General features: G+C 37.0%; 1 protein-coding gene across 1 annotated transcript; it reads right to left on the bottom strand.

Annotated features, from left to right (window-relative positions):
* Window positions 1-4,362: 4,362 nt before the first annotated feature.
* LOC135157019 (phosphatidylinositol 3,4,5-trisphosphate 5-phosphatase 2B-like) lies at window positions 4,363-18,564 on the bottom strand. The gene is made up of 3 exons (XM_064111356.1): window positions 16,414-18,564; window positions 9,597-9,738; window positions 4,363-5,975 (listed from the first exon to the last, which is right to left on the bottom strand). The coding sequence occupies exons 1-3, from the start codon at window positions 16,528-16,530 to the stop codon at window positions 5,728-5,730; spliced, it is 507 nt and encodes a 168-aa protein (XP_063967426.1). The 5' UTR covers window positions 16,531-18,564; the 3' UTR covers window positions 4,363-5,727.
* Between the last annotated feature and the right edge of the window lie 1,642 nt (window positions 18,565-20,206).

The raw sequence follows: 20,206 nt of genomic DNA, 5'->3' as shown, positions 1-20,206 counted from the left end.
ATTTTTCCGTATTTTGCAAATTTATGGAAAAATCTGCAAATTTGGAGCCCCCAATGAGGCTAAAGGGTGTTTCTGCTAAAAAGCAATCCTTTTTCATTGTCTTAAAATCAAATGGAGACAAACGAGTTGGCTTTCCTCTATCAGTTACATATAAAGAAGTGCTGGTACAGCAAAACTTACCCCCGTCAGGGGCTCCTGAAATTACCCACCCCTTTTCTCTTAGATTACCTTTTTACTAGAAAATCTGCGAATTTGGAGCCCACATTGAGGCAAAAAGATTTTTCTCCTATTATAGCAAACCACTTTCATCGTCTTAACACCACTTGGATAAAAAAGTAGTATTTTTTCTATCTGCTTCATATAACGAATTGCTGGCACATCAAAGCCCACCCCCTCAGGGGGCGGCTGAAGTCACACAACCCCCAATTTCGCATTTTAACAATTCATAGGAAAATCTGTCAATTTGGAGCCCCCATTGAGGCAAAAGGGTGTTTCTGCTATATATCAATCCATTTCATTGCCTTAATCAACTTGGAGACAAAAGAGTAGCATTTATTCTATCAGTTAAAAGAAGTGCTGGTACAGCAAAGCCCACCCCTGTCAAGGGCTCCCGAAATTACCCAACCCTTTTATTGTTTTGTAACTCATGGGAGACAAAAAATAGTATTTTCTCCATCAACTTCATTTCAAGACGTGCTCGCACACAGAAGCCCACCCCCGTCATAGGCTGCCGAATCCCCCCACCCTTTTGCCTATTTTCCCACTTTATCAGTTTATTGAATAATTCGCAGTTTTTGACACCCTCGTTCGGGCAAAATAGCATTCTTGTTATATAATGAAGCCAATTTGATTTTTTAAGCAACTTAAAGATGAAAGAATAGGCTTTCTTCTATCAGCTACATGCACAAAACGTGCTGGCGCATCGAAGCTACTCAATTCAGAAGCTGTTGAAGTCACCCCACCTTTTTGCCTATTTTCCCTCTTTATTGGAAAATGTTCAGTGTTTAGCCCATTGATGCAAAAAAGGTATTTCTGCTATGAAGTAAAACCACTTTTATTATTTTAATTTCCCTGGGCTTGGGATGAAAGAGTAGGCTTTTTAAATAAAGAAGGGCTGGCACATCGACGCCTACCCTCTTCAGGGGCTGCCGAATATTAAGTCACCCCATCCTGTTTATCCATTTTGTCTAATTATTAGAGAATTCGTCATTTGGAGTCACCATTGAGGCAAAGGGTGTTTCTGATATAATAGTAAAGTCACTATTATTTTTTTAACCACCTGGAAATGAAAAAGAAGGCTTTATTAAATATATCAGCTACATAATTTATAAAAAGTTGCTGGCACATCGATGCCTACCCTCTTCAGTGGCTTCAAATTGGCAGATTTTTCTATAAATTGGCAAAATACGGAAAGGGGGCGGGGGACTTCAACAGCCCCCTGAGGGGGTAGGCTTCGATGTGCCAGCACTTCGTTATAATTTATGTAGCAGATAGAGAAAATACTACTCTTTTGTATCCAAGTGGTTTTAAGACAATAAAAGCGGTTTGCTATATAAGAGAAACATCTTTTTGCCTCAATATGGGCTCCAAATTTGCAAATTTTCTATTAAAAAGGTAAAATACGGAAAAGAGGTGGGTAATTTCAGGAGCCCCTGACTGGAGTAGGCTTTGCTGTACCAGCACTTCTTTATATGTAACTGATAGAGGAAAGGCAACTCTTTCGTCTCCATGTGGTTTGAAGACAATGAAAATAATTGCCTTTTTAGCAGAAACACTTTTTAGCCTCAGTGGGGGCTCAAAGTTCCCAGATTTACTAATAAAAAAGTATAATACGGAAAAGGGGTGGGTGATTTCGGGAGCCCCTGACGGGGGAAGGCTTAGGTGTGCGAGCGCGTCTTCAAATGAAGCTGATAGAGAAAATCCTACCTTTTCGTCTCCCAGGAGTTACAAAGCAATAAAGTGACTTTTTTGAAAAGCAGAAACGTCGTTTGTCATGTTTGTCTCAATGGGGCTCCAAAATGCCAAATTTTTCTAGAAATGGGCAAAATATGAAATAGGGGTTGGGTGACTTCAGCTGCCCCCTGAGGGGATGGGCTTCAATGTGCCAGCACTTCGTTATAATGTAACAGATATAAAAAATACTACTTATTTGCATCCAAGTGGTTTTAAGACAATGAAAGTGGTTTGCTATTTAGAAGAAACATCTTTGTGCCTCAATGTGGGCTCCAAATTCGCAGATTTTCTAAAAAATGGGAAAATATGGAAAAAGGTTGGGTAATTTGGGGAGCCCTTGACGGGGGTAGGCTTTGCTGTACTAGCACTTCTTTATTATGTAACTGATAGAATAAATGCTACTCTTTTGTCTCCAAGTAGATTTAGGCAATGAATTGGATTGATATATATAGCAGAAACACCTTTTTGCCTCAATGGGGGCTCCAAATTGACAGATTTTCATATAAATTGTAAAAATGCGAAATGGGGGTTGGGTGACTTCAGCCGCCCCCTGAGGGGGTAGGTTTCGATGTGCCAGCAATTCGTTATATGAAGCAGATAGAAAAAAATACTACTTTTTATCCAAGTGGTGTTAAGACAATGAAAGTGGTTTTTTACAGGAGAAACATCTTTTTGCCTCAATGTGGGCTCCAAATTCGCAGATTTTCTAATAAAAAGGTAATCTAAGAGAAAAGGGGTGGGTAACTTTTGGAGCCCCTGACGGGGATAAGCTTTGCTGTACCAGCACTTCTTTATATGTAACTGATAGTGGAAAGGCAACTCTCTTGTCTCCATGTGATTTTAAGACAATGAAAATGGATTGCTTTTTAGCAGAAACACCATTTAGCCTCAGTGAGGGCTCCAAATTTGCAGATTTTTTCCATAAATTTGCAAAATACGGAAAAAGGAGATGGTGTCTTCGGCAACCCACTGACGGGGGTGGCTTCGATTTCCAGCAATTCTTTATGTAGTAGATAGAAGAATTTCTACTCTTTTGTCTCCAAGTGGTTTAAAACAATAAAAGTGGCTTCACTCCATAGTAGAATCACCCTTTTTCATCAATGCGGCTCCAAAATGTCGAATTTTCCAAGAAATGGGCAAAATACGAAAAAGGGGCTGGGTGACTTGGGGCTGCCCCCTGAGAGGGTGGGCTTTGCTGTGCCCTCACTTCTTTAAATGTAGCTGATAGAGAAAAGCCTACTCTTCCGTCTCTAAGTGATTTCAAGAAGATAAATGTTGTTTTTTACCCATCCGAAGCATCATTTTGCCACAATGAGGGCTCCAAAAGGCAAGATATTTTAATGGTCAAGCTTCGGATAAGGGTGGGGTACCTTCGACAGGCTCTTGCAGGACTATGTTTAAGGTGCCCGAATGTAATTGCTTGCGACATGCAGAGCAATGCCTCCTCTAACTTTTCCAAGAGGTTTCATTAACATAAAGGTTGCTTTAATATGTAAAAAACGCCTTTTGCCCTCATACCCATATATGTAATATACACTTTTCTAACATTCTAACGCGACGCTAATTACATGCATTTATGCGTGATAGTCACACCAACAAAGGCGAGGCAAGACCGATTGAGTCTATTGTACTCTTTTGAAAGGCAAGCCAGCGAGCGCATTGTAGTCGGTATCACTAGTGTGACTAGTGACAGAGGTTGCTTTTTGGTGTCATTTTATCGCAATATCGGGGAATACATTTGGAGGTATTTTACCTATATCTAAGCAAGTTAAGACATTAATACGGTCATGAAGCATATCAATGTTCTCGTTAATATATCCTCTTTCGTGTAGAGTGCTGATATTTTGCATTAATTGTTGATATTAATGACAAAACAGAAAGATATCAATGCACAGGCAAATTTTTGCCTAAAAACATGGAAATTTTGGCATAAATTCTTATATTTATCAAAAAATATTAACCGGACTGTCCAGAAAACGATTGCAATCGATTTAGACTATCTAAATCATTGTGAAATGCGTATTTATTTAATATTTTTCATTTGTTTGTGCGAAAAAATGAAAATAATTGATTTTCATGAAAAATCCAAGATGGCCGACAAAAATGGGGTCTTCTGGGCCTTCCGTACAGGATATGATCCGGCAGCAACATATTTTCTTGACCACTGATATCATGCCAACATGTTGGGACCATCAAACCTTTTGTACCCGATCAGCTGAATAAACTCCCCCAGCCCCCGGACTATATGGAAGAAGGAGCAGCTCATATGGAACAAATCAGTCGCTTATCTCATCATTTTTCTGGCATTCTGTTCCTCTTATTTCCCTTTGAATTTTCCAGGTTTACAAAAAGCCTCTCCTGATATCCCTTTCTGGATTTTGTCATTTCATTCATTCATTTTTCTGTTTTACAAAAAGCTACTCCTGATATTCCTTTCTGGATTTTGTCATTTCATTCATTCATTCATTCGTTCGTTCGTTCGTTTGTTCATTCATTCGTTTGTTCGTTGATTGATTCATTCATTATTTCAGCCATTACTTGATAATATGTTTCTATGGAACTGACAAAAAAAATCCCCTCCTCTCTTTCTTCTAGAGTTTTACTGGTACAGTATCTCTCCCCCTTTTAAAGAAAAAAACCTATGCATATGGATTCCACTGTATATATAATCTCTACATTCTATGTTCAACATTGTCTACGAAGGGCTTGTAAATGATCTTATTCTCAATATTTACAGTGTAAAGCCAGAGAACATCCAGCAAGGCATTCAGATATTGGACTTGTCTCAATGGAGAGAAGTGTCTGGAAGAGAGTGCAAGAATACTCTTATTGTTACAGAGCTTCACTGGATCATTTTGTCATCAATATCAACTTGTATCTGGTAAAGACTTGACTACAAACCCATTCAACTCAATATCTCTTATAATCTCTACATTCTATGTTCAACATTGTCTACAAAGGGCTTGTAAATGATCTTATTCTCAATATTTACAGTGTAAAGCCAGAGAACATCCAGCAAGGCATTCAGATATTGGACTTGCCTCAATGGAGAGAAGTGTCTGGAAGAGAGTGCAAGAATACTCTTATTGTTACAGAGCTCCACTGGATCATTTTGTCATCAATATCAACTTGTATCTGGTAAAAACTTTACTACAAACCCATTCAACTCAACATCTCACTCAAGGGAAAGGTTTCCTTTGACCCCATGCTCGAGTCGCAGAAAAGCTTGGTGCGACTCTACATTAGTTATCCAGTCAGCTTCATTAATTAAAAATAACTATTAAGGACAGCACCTACACAGAAAATATGACATTTGGTATTTGTATATATCGGTTATTCTTTAGCATCTTGGTTCCTTTTTTCACCATTCTCTTTCAATTCATCATTGTACATGATTTCTTCATTTTATGCATTATTTCTTCCACTGTAACATCCTATGTAACAATGGGGAACTTAAGATTTGTTATGTAAATTCTATGGCTTGTTTTATTTGGCAAATAAAATGCTATATTCTTGTAGATTACGGTTTCTCTCTGTCTTGTACTTAAGCACATCACAGACGCTGTATTAAAGACACCTGTTGAAGTACAGACATCAAACTAAACCCGAGAGAGGTTCATGGTTCATAATGTGGTTAGTCCTGAAAAGGACTGTTGGGTGGTGGAGAGTTAGAGATGAAAGAGAAAAGCAACAAAAGAGATAGATGAGATTGAAAAGTATCTTGTGAAATAAGGCGTAGTCCTTGAAAGGACCGTATTACCACATGAGACTATTTTACCTTGTTAGTTCTTTAGTAGAAGCCATCATCATGTTCCTGAAGTGAGAGGCATGTCCTGCGCCAGCCCTGACCTCCTCACTATCCTCCCGCACACCCTTGTTGACATACTCCTTGAGACGGCCAACAAAGTCTGCTCCTTCTAGAGGGGCGAGGTCCATGGCATCTAGCCTGGCTTGAAGCAGATGTTGAGGTCCATCCTGGAAAGATCCAGAGGTATCGCTTGACAGTCTCTCGTCTTCATCATCTACAGAAAAGAGATAGCATGGAAGACAACATTTACCATATTCACATTTATCTACATTTGCCACTCTCAACCAAGGTGTAGTAAATTAGTAACAAGCAGGAGAGAATTCCAAGATCATTCTAGATCAGGGTAGCCATGCAGAAGCCGGGGGTAATAGTATGCAGAACTTACAGGTAGACAAATCGAGACATCATGTTAAGTGCCTTACAAATGTTGAATATTATCATTCTCACATAAAATATTTTAAAGTTTAATAATGAATAATCGCTGGTATACGAATTACATGTACAAGAAAATCTAACCCAGTAAAACAAATCTAGAACAAAGTAGTTCACTTCTTAAGTCTTATACTTGGGCAAAAATTTCACAAACGAAAGTTTTAAGCTCAGGACTGTATTGCAATTGTCTTCTTATCATGGGTTACCATAATTGTTAAATACAATGTATTTTGATTTGACTCCTTTATTCGGTAAAAAAAAACATTATAAACATTTCAAAGAAAATTTCCTTATATTAAATTAACTGTGACAAGAACAATATTTAGTAGGAAGTAAAAGTTACGCTTGACAGTTGCTAATTTATATTTCGATATCCACCCAATCAGATGGAATTGCTGCCAACTTCCTGATCAGAAATCCCGGCAAATTTCATCTTCTGCCATCTTGTTGACAGTTCAGCCAAGCTCTAGCTTCGCCCAAGACCCAAAAATAGAAGGCATGGCGACGTGGGGTGGATGATTTCAATGAGTGGGGAGGAAATGTTCTCCATGCTTCATATGAACATGAAGTACACATCAAACCATCGAAGATCATTTACACTCAATTTTACACAGAGTCCATCCTCATGGCAATTTCAACTATATATTTCAAGTATATTTGGAGCTGATTGAATAGTGCATGTAATAATTCAAAAAATAAAAAACTTCCACGAAGAGTACAAAATTTATGTTATGAGATACCATCATCTTATCTGAAATCGATAGATCATTTTCAGAGTAAAATCTTTTAAATCAGATAATAAATGTTTATAAGTACCTCTTTATCACTCATCGATTTCTCCTTCATTAAAGGGATGGTCCGGGCTGAAAATATTCATATCTTAATATATAGAGTAGAATTCACTGAGCAAAATGCCGAAAATTTCATCAAAATCGGATAACAAATAATAAAGTTATTGGAGTTTAAAGTTTAGGTGGGCTGATGATGTCACATCTCCACTTTCCGTTTTCTTATGTTATTACATAAAATCATATTTTTTTCATTATTTCATACTTGTGTGAATAATATGTCTCCCTTATAATGAAATAAGTTGCAGCAATAAATATCTAATGCACTAAATCAGTTGACAATCCAATTTTTTTAGTTCTTGGAGGAAAAAATTTGAATGAACAAACCTATTTTCATATAATAAAATACAAAAGAACAAGTGGAGATGTGACATCATCAGCCCACCTAATGAATATTCATGACGACTGTTTTCACAAAATATTGTTAAACTTTAAAATTCAATAACTTTGTTATTTGTTATCCGATGTTGATGAAATTTTCGGCATTTTTCTCAGTGAATTCTACTCTATTTATTAAGCTATAAATACTTTCAGCCCGGACCATCCCTTTAATTCATTACTATGACTCCATTTCAACCTATAGACTCTCGCCAAAGATACAAAGTTGGCATAGGGCTTGATGGGTTAACAGTTCTGACATGTACATGTACAAGAACAGTGCACTTTACTACAATTCAAATAATCTGAAAAATTCAGTGTGAATGACATGTCATGACGCAAATGCACCCAATTCAGCACTGTCAGTGGTAATTCCATGAACTTTATAAAAAATTAAACTCTATGTCATGTACACATGACATGAGTGGATACGTTGGGAGGAGACAAACTAGAAATCAAATTGCTTTGGAAAGTTTGCATATGGCCTAAAAGTTTATGTCTATCATTACGATTTACCCAGGGAAGCAAAGCCAGATTCAAATCTATTCTATCAGGATTCCAGGTCTCTAGGACCTGAAATTCTTTGAAAAGTGTCATGCTGTGAAAGAAGATTTAAACTTGGATCACCTGGTTCATAGACCAATGACCAGTGAACATGACCACCAAAACATACAAGAGATCACATGTTATCCTTGTGGTCATGACTAGGCAATAACACTTAATTCCTTAATTGCTCCTTTGAATGCCAGCAAATTCAACACGTTTTACCGCGATTGTTTGGCAGATATCAGTGATTCGCAATCTTGAACACTCATTCTAAGGTTTATCTAATTTTATAGATGACTCATTTCCGTCATCAATTCGTGAATTTCAAGATTGCGTTCATACATGTTGTATGTGACTTTTTATGCCCTGTTTACAATTGGTCTACATTCATCATATAAAAAAGAACATATAATAATAATTATAACAATATGGAACATTATATAGCGCTTAATACGTTTCTAAGCGCTGCATACTATTACCCCTGCTTCAGCCCGGCTCTCTTGATCGGACGCACAGATATTCAAGGAATTCCTTCCTCCCATGTACCCATTTACAACACCCGGGTGAAGAGTGGCAAATGTAGATCAATGCCTTGCTAAAGGACGCGAGTGCTGTGGTAGGATTTGAATCAGGTCTGTTCCTGCAGACTAACTTGGGCTCTGACTAAAAAAACTTGCTATGCTGGTAATCTATGACAAAGTTGCTTTTGACCAATTAAAATAGAAGATTTGTGTAACTTCTATCCGTAGGAGCCTGTAACAGTGTAGACCAAGCTTACCACTAATAATATGCATCCTAAAGCAGCCTCTGACGTTTTTCCAATGGAATCTCAAATAAGTTACAACAGATATGAAACGACTAATGATAATTTCATGAAATGGGTCTCATTTTCAACAATCTGCGTCACAACTGATGTCCAGAACAGTCCTTGCCACCCTATTAAAGAGATGGTCCGGGCTGAAAATATTTATATATTAGTGCATAGAGTAGAATTCACTGAGCAAAATGCCGAAAATTTCGTCAAAATCGGATAACAAATAATAAATTTATTGAAGTTTAAAATTTAGCAATATTTTATGAAAACAGTCGTCATGAATATTCATTAGATGGGCTGATGATATCACATCCCCAATTTCCGTTTTCTTATGTTATTACATAAAATAATATTTTTTTTCATTATTTAATACTTGTGTGAATAATATGTCTCCTTATAATGAAATAAGTTGCAGCAATAAATATCTAATGCACTAAATCAGTTGTCAGCCCAATTTTTCTAGTTCTTGGAGGAAAAAATTTGAATAAACCTAATTTCATATAATAAAATACAAAAGAACAAGTGGGGATGTGACATTATCAGCCCACCTAATGAATTTTTATGACGACTGTTTTCACAAAATATTGCTAAACTTCAAAATTCAATAACTTGTTATTTGTTATCCGATGTTGATGAAATTTTTGGCATTTTGCTCGGTGAATTCTACTCTATTTATTAAGCTATAAATACTTTCAGCCCGGACCATCCCTTTAAGCTATAAATACTTTCAGCCCGGACCATCCCTTTAATGCAATCTAAACTGGACTTGGGCCAGTGCGGCCAGTCTAATAATAGGTCTAATCTATTCTAATCCTACCTGTGTCCTGGTCTTCCTCTTCCTTCTTGGCTTCTACGGGATGCTGTAGAGGGCAGCAGAGGCCATTATTTACAATCCTGTAGCTGTTCACGAGCTCCGAGAGGTTACTGAACGGGTGGAACTTGCTATTGGGATCGGAAGACTGAAAAGAGAAATAGTAATTCATGAGTTAAAAATCAATCTAGATTGACTGCTATCATATTCAAAATCAATTCGGACCGCTGCACTCATGGTTATAAATGTAGTGGGTGTATCATGAAGCTCTCGTAACTTAAAAGCAACTATAAGAACGACTGATGAACCTTTTTTTGTGTGCTCAATAATCACCAATGAACATTCAATGGCGAATAACAATTACCACAAGAATGGATCACCAGTTGTAACGGCCTCCTGGTAATGTGTCATTTGCTCTTCTGACAATTCATTGCTCCCCTGCTCGGGGGGGGGGGGGCACTTAATTCCATTGATGAGAGGATACCATGCGCGACCATGGGGTCTCGAAAAGCACCCTAAACAAGTATTTTCCATATTCTGAAAATGCACCCCTTAACAAGTATTGGCGTGTGAAACCCTATCCTTAACAAGTATTGGAAACAAAATGATACCCTTGAAAAAGACATCCTTTTTACATTTTTTGGGGGGGTCGCGCATGGTATCCACTCATCAATGCAAATGCCCCCCCCCTGGCTCCCCTGTTAGTTTCTCTGAGGATATCAGGTGAGGGTTAAGGTTGTGATAGGTTTTTGTTTGTTCAGATTTATGTGAGGATTAGGATTTAGGATTAAGGTTATGGATGGTTTGAAGGTCAGGTTCATGTTTGGCTTTATGGAGCGTTGTGGCCCAGTGGATTAGTCTCCGGACTTTGAAACAGAGGGTTGTGGGTTCGAATCCCAGCCATGGAGTAATTTCCTTCGGCAAGAAATTTATCCACATTGTGCTGCACTTGACCCAGGTGAGGTGAATGGGTACCCGGTAGGATTTATTCCGTGAACAATTTAGCGCCTATTAAAATGGTGGGTCAGCTACAGCCGGGGTAATAATATGATACAAAGTATCAAAGCGCAGTTGAGTATACACATAGTAACTGCGCTATATAAATGGACATATTATTATCATTATTGAATAATGTGTGGAATTCCAGTAGGAGCAATTGCCTCATGAGTCAATTTCATGGAGCTCTGGAGAAATGCATCCCTTTATTAACATGAAAGGTGCATGCCCAGGAATCTGAGTAGAACTGAAAAACGTATGGCTTCCACACATGTATTACTTCCTTTTTTTACATCGAAAGCTGGAATTAAGAAATTATAACATTTCATTGGCTATCCTATCCACTATCCATTCATTCAAAGCAGAAAATTGAGCTTGAAGTCAGAACACTTTCGCGAACGGAGAAAATATCTGCATGCTCAGTAAAGCATAGTTTCTAAGATGCTACGTTTTATTGTAAGTTCTATGTGACATTATGTTTACACAAATTTTGTATAAAGTGATTCCAAAATTTGCGAACAACTTGATGACTTAAGTTCAGATTTTTTTTGTATGTTTAAAGTAGCACCAAAGCAAATATCCTACAATTCATGAGAAATGTTAGTCATTAGTTTTACAATGATTGGCACCGACAGTCAGATTTGTAAATTGGCCACAAAATTAACATCATTATATCTAAGTTTAGCCCCTGGCAGTGGTTGTGGTGCAACTAAAATAAGCCCATGAAGATCTAATCTGCTTTGAAACAAACATAACATTTATTGTCATGACTAACTTCAAATCTTGTTTGTCTGAGATATGTTCAGCTAGACATGTGTACGGATCAACTACCCGCTCCCATCCCCCTGAAAAATATTTATGTGGATCTGTCATGGCATACTAGCTGCAGGCTACTGAACATTTCACCATTTTTCACCACACTTGCTTCCTCACAATAACAACATTCATTTTACTTTGAGGATATTTATTAGTCTCCTTGAGAAAAACGGGCCTGCTTTCAGCAAGTACATGTAAATGTACATGTACAATGCCAATTTTGATAACTAGGTTTAACAAGTGGACTGCCTCGATATAGCAGCAGTGCTTACTTTGAAAACAACAAAGATGAATAATTATTCACAAAAAACACCATTGATACTACACGTAAGTTCATTGACCCTAAATGACATTTGACCTTGATCATGTGACTGAAAAACTCAGGCAAAATTATCAGCGATGCTTGATTACCATTATGTCCCAGTTAAATGCAAAATATCGATATACTTTCCAAGAATGATACCATTTACAGGGGTGTGTGTGGTCACAAATATAAAGATCTGAAAAAAGCTGAAGTGTGTTGAATAAGTCTGAAATAGAAAGGGCTTCCATACTTTTCTGTACAGAGGAAAGCCAAAAATAAGCTGAAATTAAGCTGAAAAAAAATCTGAAATCAGCTAAAAATCTGGTAATCAAAACTTCACTTTGGTTAAGATTTCAATAATGATACCAAATCATATTTAAAGTTTATTGACCTTACATGACCTCTGGCCTTGATCATGTGACCTGAAAATTTGAAACTGATTCAAAATTATCAGTAATATTTGATTTCCATTTACCTTTTGAGTTATGATTGTATTTCAAAAACTTTAAACCTTGGTTGAGATTTCAAGGTTTACACCAGTTGATGCCACCACCGCCATTGTAAATACGCCGCCTATAGTCTCACTCAGCTTAGCTTTTAGATGCAGGCAAGACAAAATCTCGAAATCTCAGTACAAATGGGCCAATAAAAAATGAAAATCTAGTTTGGAAAATGGAAATATCCTATAGTAGAGTCAGAACTAAAGCATGCAGCCCTACCTGTAGAAATATATCTAAAAATAATTGAAATTATTATTCCATTAAATTTCTATTAAAATCTTAACTTCTCAACATGGAAAAGATACATGTAGAATTTTTGAAAAATTTGTTTCACATAGAGGCTAGGAGTGCAAACTACGAATTCAATCTGTCTTTCACAAGAGTGCTAAGATCCTCATTTCTTGTTATCACAGCGGTTAATCACCTATTGAGTGAGTAGGGATCTGCAATGTTACAACGCTCTAGATAGGTTCACACAACAAGGACTCATCCACCTGTAGAATGAGTGGGGATCCGAAATGTTGCAATGCTCTGGATATGTTCACACATCACGGACTGGAGTACTACTTCAGTTTAGTTTAATTTATCAATCCACCTATTGAATGAGTAGGGATTTGCGATGTTGCAACATTCTAAATAGGTTCACACGAAAAGGACAGAACAATTTAACTTGCTTTCCCTCATCCAGCTATTGAATGACATGGGATTTGCAATGTGGAAATGCTGTAGAAAGGTTCACACAAGGACCCAAGTACAATTTAATTTTAGCATATGGTTTAAATCACAGATCAATGAATATTATAAACGAATAATTTAACCATACTGAAATTTCTTCAATTTCTATAAGTAAAACCCAATAAATCCTGGATCCTAAGAATTTTTGTTTGGTTTTAAACCCGATTAATGCATTGGTACTACCCAAGAAACTTGTTGTTTCTTTTTACAAAATTTTGTAAATTTCTTTTCATAGATTTTCGCTGCAGTTAAGTTACAACAAATATATACCGTAACTTTCACACACCAGTACAGTATAATTCATGTTTGTGACTGAGGAACTGCACTGAAGGTACTGAATTCTTTATAGAAAACTCAACTCCACCCCCCTCCCTTTCACACATGCATCACAACTTCCTGCTTGAGATATATATGAACTGTAAAAAGTATGCCCAATCTCAAAACAAATTATACTTCACAAATTGGGCATTGGGCATCCAGATTCCCTAATGAGAATAAATTTTCATTTTTCTTATTAACTTGGTGCTTTGCTCACTCATTGACTTTAATACAGACATGATAGGCAATTATGGTTTCAATAAACTATGACCAAATCATGCTGACGATGCCTCATAACCAAAGCATCGTGTGAACACAATGTCTACGAACATGACGGATAACAACGAATGAGTGACATCATCAGGGTGAAAATTAGTGACACATTCCTGTAGTCTACATGCAGCTCTACAAAACACAATCAATGTCATTCCAATTGAACTTCGATACCACAAGGTGATTTACTCTAAAAATACTATTGCAGTCATGTCAATTTTAATCAATACAGTCCAAAGTAATGAGAATCATTTTCTAGACTTTGGAAGTCAACAGAACCAGGCTTTCAGAATACAAACAAACAGTCAGTTTGATGAATTTTGTCAGAAAATTGTGTTTACAACAGGTTCTAAATCAGCATCGATGTGAAAGTCTTTTTATAATAGGCCTAGTGAATCAAACAGAAATGAAAACTGTACAATATTGAAAACATAGTGCCTTGCAAATTCAAAATGTTAACTTCTTAAAGAAAAAAGACTATGAATATTAATTGATTCATGGAAATCCGAAATAATACATATATGCATATAAATTGTAAGCCAAAATTAATACAAAATTTGCATATTAAAAGTACAGCGCACACTGAATGATAGAAAAAAAACAAGTCAGCAACAGAGTATACACTGTACATATAAGTGCGTCACTCAAAATGTTAAATCCCATTCTTTCTCTCTGCACTGTTATCAACAATTTAAAAGGATATATCCAGTGACTTACAAGAAAAAATAAGTGTACTTTAGTTTCAACATCAATTGCTATTAAAATATGTTCAACATTATATAGTAGATTAAAATGAAGAAGCATTCAATGCACCCATCTCAACTTCTACAGTCGATGAGAGGCGCATACATTCATAATTCCGAAGCTTCGTTATTCCGAAGGTTCGTTATTCCGATGGTTCATATTTCCGAAGGTTCGTAATTCCGAAGGTTCGTTAGTCCGAAAACGAAGTGAGGTTCGTAATTCCGAAGGTTCGTTAATCCGAAAACGAAATGAGGTTCGAAATTCCGAAGGTTCGTTAGTCCGAAAACGAAATGATTAACGAACCTTCGGAACAACAAACTTTATTTTGTTTTCGGATTAACGAACCTTCGGAACAACAAACCTTATTAAACGAAATGATTAACGAACCTTCGGAACAACAAACTTTATTTTGTTTTCGGATTAACGAACCTTCGGAACAACAAACCTTATTTCGTTTTCGGATTATCGAACCTTCGGAATAACGAACCTTCGGAATAACATCACAAATGTTCGGATTAAATAACCCTTTTACGTTTTCGGATGAACGAACATCGAGGTATAGGCAATTTACGTGTTTCGGAATTACGAACCTTCGGAATTACGATGTGTAACCGATGAGAGGAACACTCTTGGCACAATCAATCTAACAATTGCTTTGATTTAAAGGTTGTTGCATGAGTAACACAATGAAAACTGTCCACAAAACAAATTTTTTTCTTTCCATTTTGTGAATGGTAAATTGAAATTGCGGTAGAGGGTGAATGTGTATACATGTATATGGAATTCTGTTTTTCTCTATAAATCAAATTGCCCATATTCTGTAAAGTAAGACTTGCCTAATTATATTATGGGAACAAGAGATAATGTCAAATAAGGTGAAAATGAGCCACTACTAAATAGAGATCTGTGTCACACTTGCCTATCCATGTATGTAGTTGTAACTAAAACTTTAGACCAGAGATTTTTCAGTGGATATGTCTTCGGACTTTGAACCACAAGGTCCGGGGTTCAAATTCTACCGCAGCACTAGCGTCCTTTGGCAAGGCGGTTATCTACATTTGCCACTCTCAACCCAGGTGTAGTAAATGGGTACCCAGTAGGAAGGAATTCCTTGAATGCTCTAGCGCTAAAGCCGGGGTAAAAGTATGCAGCGCTTAGAAACATTTGTATTAAGCGCTATTAAATGTTGCATATTATTATTAAACAAGACATGTACATATTTCTGAATACGAGTCGATAGCTGGCTTGGCATGCTTAGAGTGCGTGTGTGTGACCTAAATTACAGTACTTTGGAACATTTTCGCGGATTTTCTCACAATATCAAAGAATTATTATAACTATGTCCCATTCCTTTGAAGCAATGACATGAAATTGGTTGAATCATGGAATTAACTTCTTGATGTTAAATATCAATCAAGATATTGTATAGTGAATGTGATTTGCTGTGATGAATTTTCTTTCATTTCTATAAACAAATGCATTGATTCACTGACTCAAAGTTGTCCGCAAAGAAAGTGAATATTCTAACATCAAAGAAAGTTCTAAATGTTCTGAACTAAAAAATAAAACAATGTTTATTCTCTGAAATAGGTAAATGTAAATTATTGTCACTCAATATACATGTATTATAAGTTTACACAAATGGCAAGGATAGGGGAAAGAAAATCAGTCTTCAAGTATCAAGTTCTTTCAGAATAGTTTTTCACTAAAGGCCACAACACACCTTCAACTGCTCTATGACCAAATTTTGGAAGAAACTGCATTATAAAAAACATTTTCTATGATATAAACATATGAACTGATCTTATTTGAAGTTCAGGGTAAATATTAGAACATTTTAAATGGTTGCATTTACATGTTTTTAGTTCGCAGTAATGCCCAAATTGGCGAACAATCGTATGACTGCTATGACATCATTAGGATTCTGAATTGAATTCGCTTTGAAAGCTATGAAGAGGAATTTAATAGTAAAACATTTTCACTATTAAGATTTAGAATTTTGGCTCTAGTTGTACTTTGATTTTATATTCTCATCAATTGTTTAAAGATTTTATTCAAATTCTGCTTGTAGGCCAATTGTAAGGTGTGCGATGGTGTTTGCACAAAGAGTAGGATGCAGACATGACACGGTATTTACCTGCTGGGTGAGTTTAGTCCTTGCGGGATTGGTTTTCCTCCTCGGTGGTGGTATGGGAGTCTTATTCCGATTATACTGGCTTTGGAAAGCAAACTGGGCTATCGCTGTTTTCATCATCTTCCCAAAATAAAAAACAAAAAAACTTTCACAGAGGCACAGAATGAATCTCCCTCCTCTGTCAGTAAAGTCGCAATGGAGGCCAACACAATCTCGAAAAGTTTCTTCAAGTTTTCCAAGATTCGGCTCGGCTGGGAAAGCAGTTACAATTCACATGACTCTAAATCCTTAACAGGTAAGGATCCAAGACATGGGACAATGAGGGAGCGTGCATGGGAGAGAGCGTCAGACTGCTTGAATGGGTGGTTTACGGGTACTAAAACAATCAAAGCCTCAAGATCCAAATGACTCATGTCATTGTCACATACATGTCAAACGAGAATTCCGAAAAGCTACAGGGGAAAACAATCCCGACAGTTAAACAATTGCAGCAATCGCAGCGATGTGCCCACCCCGTCGCTACGAGACAGTGAGTGAGCTAGTTATATTAAAGGCAGTATGCGGCTGTAGGGTGACTGACGATCATTCACAGACTGAGAGACTAACTACCCTCCTCCTCCTTCTCCTTCATTGATGGGTGATTCAACAAAGAGATCACTCAGACTCAATCACGTTGAATTCAATTAGGAAACAACCCGCCATGCAGGATCTATTCTCGTAAAACCCCAGCCGGTTAAGGGGGTGCTCCTGTGATGCTGTACGATCTCAACATGCAGATAAACGTATCCTGTTTCCATTTCTATTCACACAAACACTGTCTGCTTATCCAACCCAAATGCACAGAGAAACAAACATACATGTACAGGTAACTTTGGATCACTGGCAAAAATTTTCAAAACTTCAAGTTTTCTTTGTCAAAACTTCAAGTTTTCTTTATGAAAACTTTTCTTCCCACTATCCTACAAAAATCAATTATTTTAACAAAGAAAGCAGAGAATTTTCTGATTTCACGACAATCACAAGTTATCAAAATGTGATAGATCGCACATCTGTCAGACTTTCAATAAACTTCATGACCTGAGTTAATTTTAGAGAGTACATTGCACCGCTTGACTTCCAGGAGACGGATATAAATGAATATTATCAAAGAAGTGATGTGAAAAAGATTGATCCTATATTTCCTTTTACAAATAGGGGCCTACATTCAATGTTACAAGAATATAAACAAGACTTTCCTTTAGGAAAAGACGAGAAGAAATAACATACAAGAAAGCTGGTCCCCTAGTTAAATGTAATGAATTAGATCGAAATAAGATCAAACATCACAGCCCGTCACTTCCAGAGGAAACCCAGTTTCAGGTGGGTATGGTCTTCATGGAAACATTATTTCCCCGGTTTTCAAAGGCTAATTCAACAAGGCCAAAATGATTTCCCTGTTATTCTAGATTGTGTTTAATCAATTTTCTGATAGAATCACAAACGTACATAACAAAGCAAACCGTAAACGCAGAACATCCAAAGACTGTTTTTCTCTCACATTTCAAGACCACCCACTCCGCATGAGTTTGACCCAGGAAGTAAAGGTCAATTTGGAGTGTACACCGCAAACACTGTAGTGTTGATTGGGGTACACAGAGGGCTACACCAGTCATCTTTTTATCTGGTGTTAATTTTGGGTGTCGGTTCAACATCTATGGGTGTTATTACAGCACCTTTGGTTGGTACATTCACACTGTTTGGTGTTATGTCCAATCTACAGTGTTATTTCAACACCTCACAGTGTGAGTATCTAAGGACACCTACTTGTCAGTTTTAGCACCCAAGAAGAGTGTACTTGAAGAATTCTTGAGTAGAATCTTGATCAAATCATTATTATGTCCAATTGATTTGCACAACATCTTTGATTACACAGATCACCCCTTGAAGTTTTACAGCATTTCACATTTGAATTTTTACGTGCATTTTTCTTTTGCATTTGCATTCGTGTGAATGCACATTAGTTTGAGTTAACCAAATAAACTGTCTTTGAAAAACAAATTTCTTGGGTTGAAAAACTGTTGAAGTGAACACAGCCCTAGCAGTAATACAACTACATGTAGCAAATGAGCATGTTGATTTCCGTAGCCTGCAGTTTGCATTTAGTTTGACCTTCGCTGGAATTAATCATCGATTAAATACTCTATAGTTGTTTCATGAAGCTTATTCTTGGTGAATTTGACAACTGATTATAAGCTACTGAAATTCTTGCACCCTATTGGCCGAGAGCAGATTTCTAAGTGAAAATTACTGTAAAGGTACTGGTGCAACAATCCACTGATCAACTTGCTCCAAACCTGACAGCTAGAACAAAGACTCTTCAGACTTCAGCTGTTTCATGATTTTTTGACAAACTTACATGTAAATCAAGAAGTGTCTACTGTTCACATGAAAATAAGCATTGTAATGTGGAGAATAAGATGTTTTAAAGCTATGTAAGCTGAAAAAAAAAGCATGTGACACTATCAACATTTCAGAGTATATAGCAAGGTACTTTTATGAAAAAGAAATATTATAAAAAAATTAATCAAATCTGCACAAGATATACAGGTATGTACAACAAAAAGTCTGAAATGAACCATATTTCTACCATCTTGCTAAATAGATTAATTCCACTTCCAGAAAGGAGTTTATTTTAAACATGCCGATAAATTTGTTTTGATACTGTTTTTAATGGTAAGTTCTGTCGGCTGAAATGTAATTTATTAACTGACATAGCGACACACTAGGCTCATTGCATGACCCATTGAAAAACCTTTTGTTATTCTAGGCCCCCCCCCACCTGATTTACAGTGAGCACTCTGAAATTTGATGTTTCTAAATACAAATGACAGAATATAACACTTGGTACATGTAGATAGGAACAAGTTAAAGTCAACTACCTTCAGGAGGAGGGGCCACGAGGCCAAGGGTCCACAGGACGATTTCTCATAGTTTCTTTTATTAAGATGTTTGACAATGTCTATTGAAGACTTCTCACTTTTCTTCAATGTACAGTGAATTGTAGTTATACCCTTTATCATTTGACCAAGTTACAGGTAATAACAATTCATTACCAGAAAGAAATGTGAGAAAAATCAGCCTTGTGGATCCTCGGCCTCATGGGAAGGCCCCAACTTTATAAGTGCATGGACCTAACAGTCCATGATTAGTGGGAACTTGGCAGACTGGGAAATCGAGTCATCACAAAAGTCACACACTGGCCTCTTCCAGAAGGATCGATCTAGATCACTGTGTAAAGTAGACCATGATGATACTTATCAAGGTCAATGCCACTGGATAAGACAGAAGCGTTGAGAGATAAACTAGAGCACTGTACTGCAGGACTTCCAGGGGGTGTACTAATCGATTCCAAGGCATTGGCTTTGGCAAAAAAAATTGCCCCACTATTAATTCCATGTGAAATGAGCATTTTCAACCCTAAAGTTCATTCTTCATCATACCCTGACTGTAACATAAAACGCTACATGTGTATGGCAGCCCTAACCCCACATTTTGATGAAACAAAGCCAGGAGCAATTGTTGCAGAAGAAAACATTGTGTCACCCATTTATTAACTACTTTCTGGTAGAATAAAGGTCTCAAAACTCATAAGTTCTTGCAGAACTTGAGAAAGGCAAAATATGTTTTGATTATGGATTGAGTTTGAAAAGCCTTTTTGAATAGCACGTATTGGTGAGATCCGAAATAGATTCAGGCTCGAGACACATTTTCTGCACAGCGATGCACAAGAGCAATATCCTACATGTGCACAATCACC

This window comes from Lytechinus pictus, chromosome 16 (genome assembly GCF_037042905.1).
Source record: "Lytechinus pictus isolate F3 Inbred chromosome 16, Lp3.0, whole genome shotgun sequence".
Classification (NCBI taxonomy): domain Eukaryota; kingdom Metazoa; phylum Echinodermata; class Echinoidea; order Temnopleuroida; family Toxopneustidae; genus Lytechinus; species Lytechinus pictus.
This window is presented reverse-complemented; position numbering and strand designations above follow the sequence as displayed.

Coding starts and splice junctions, on each gene's coding strand:
- LOC135157019 (XM_064111356.1), bottom strand. CDS start 16,530: ATGATGAAAACAGCGATAGCCCAGTTTGCTTTCCAAAGCCAGTATAAT. Junction 9,739..16,413: donor GGACTAAACTCACCCAGCAG/GTAAATACCGTG, acceptor TTCTCTTTTCAG/TCTTCCGATCCCAATAGCAA. Junction 5,976..9,596: donor AGAGGAAGACCAGGACACAG/GTAGGATTAGAA, acceptor TCTTTTCTGTAG/ATGATGAAGACGAGAGACTG.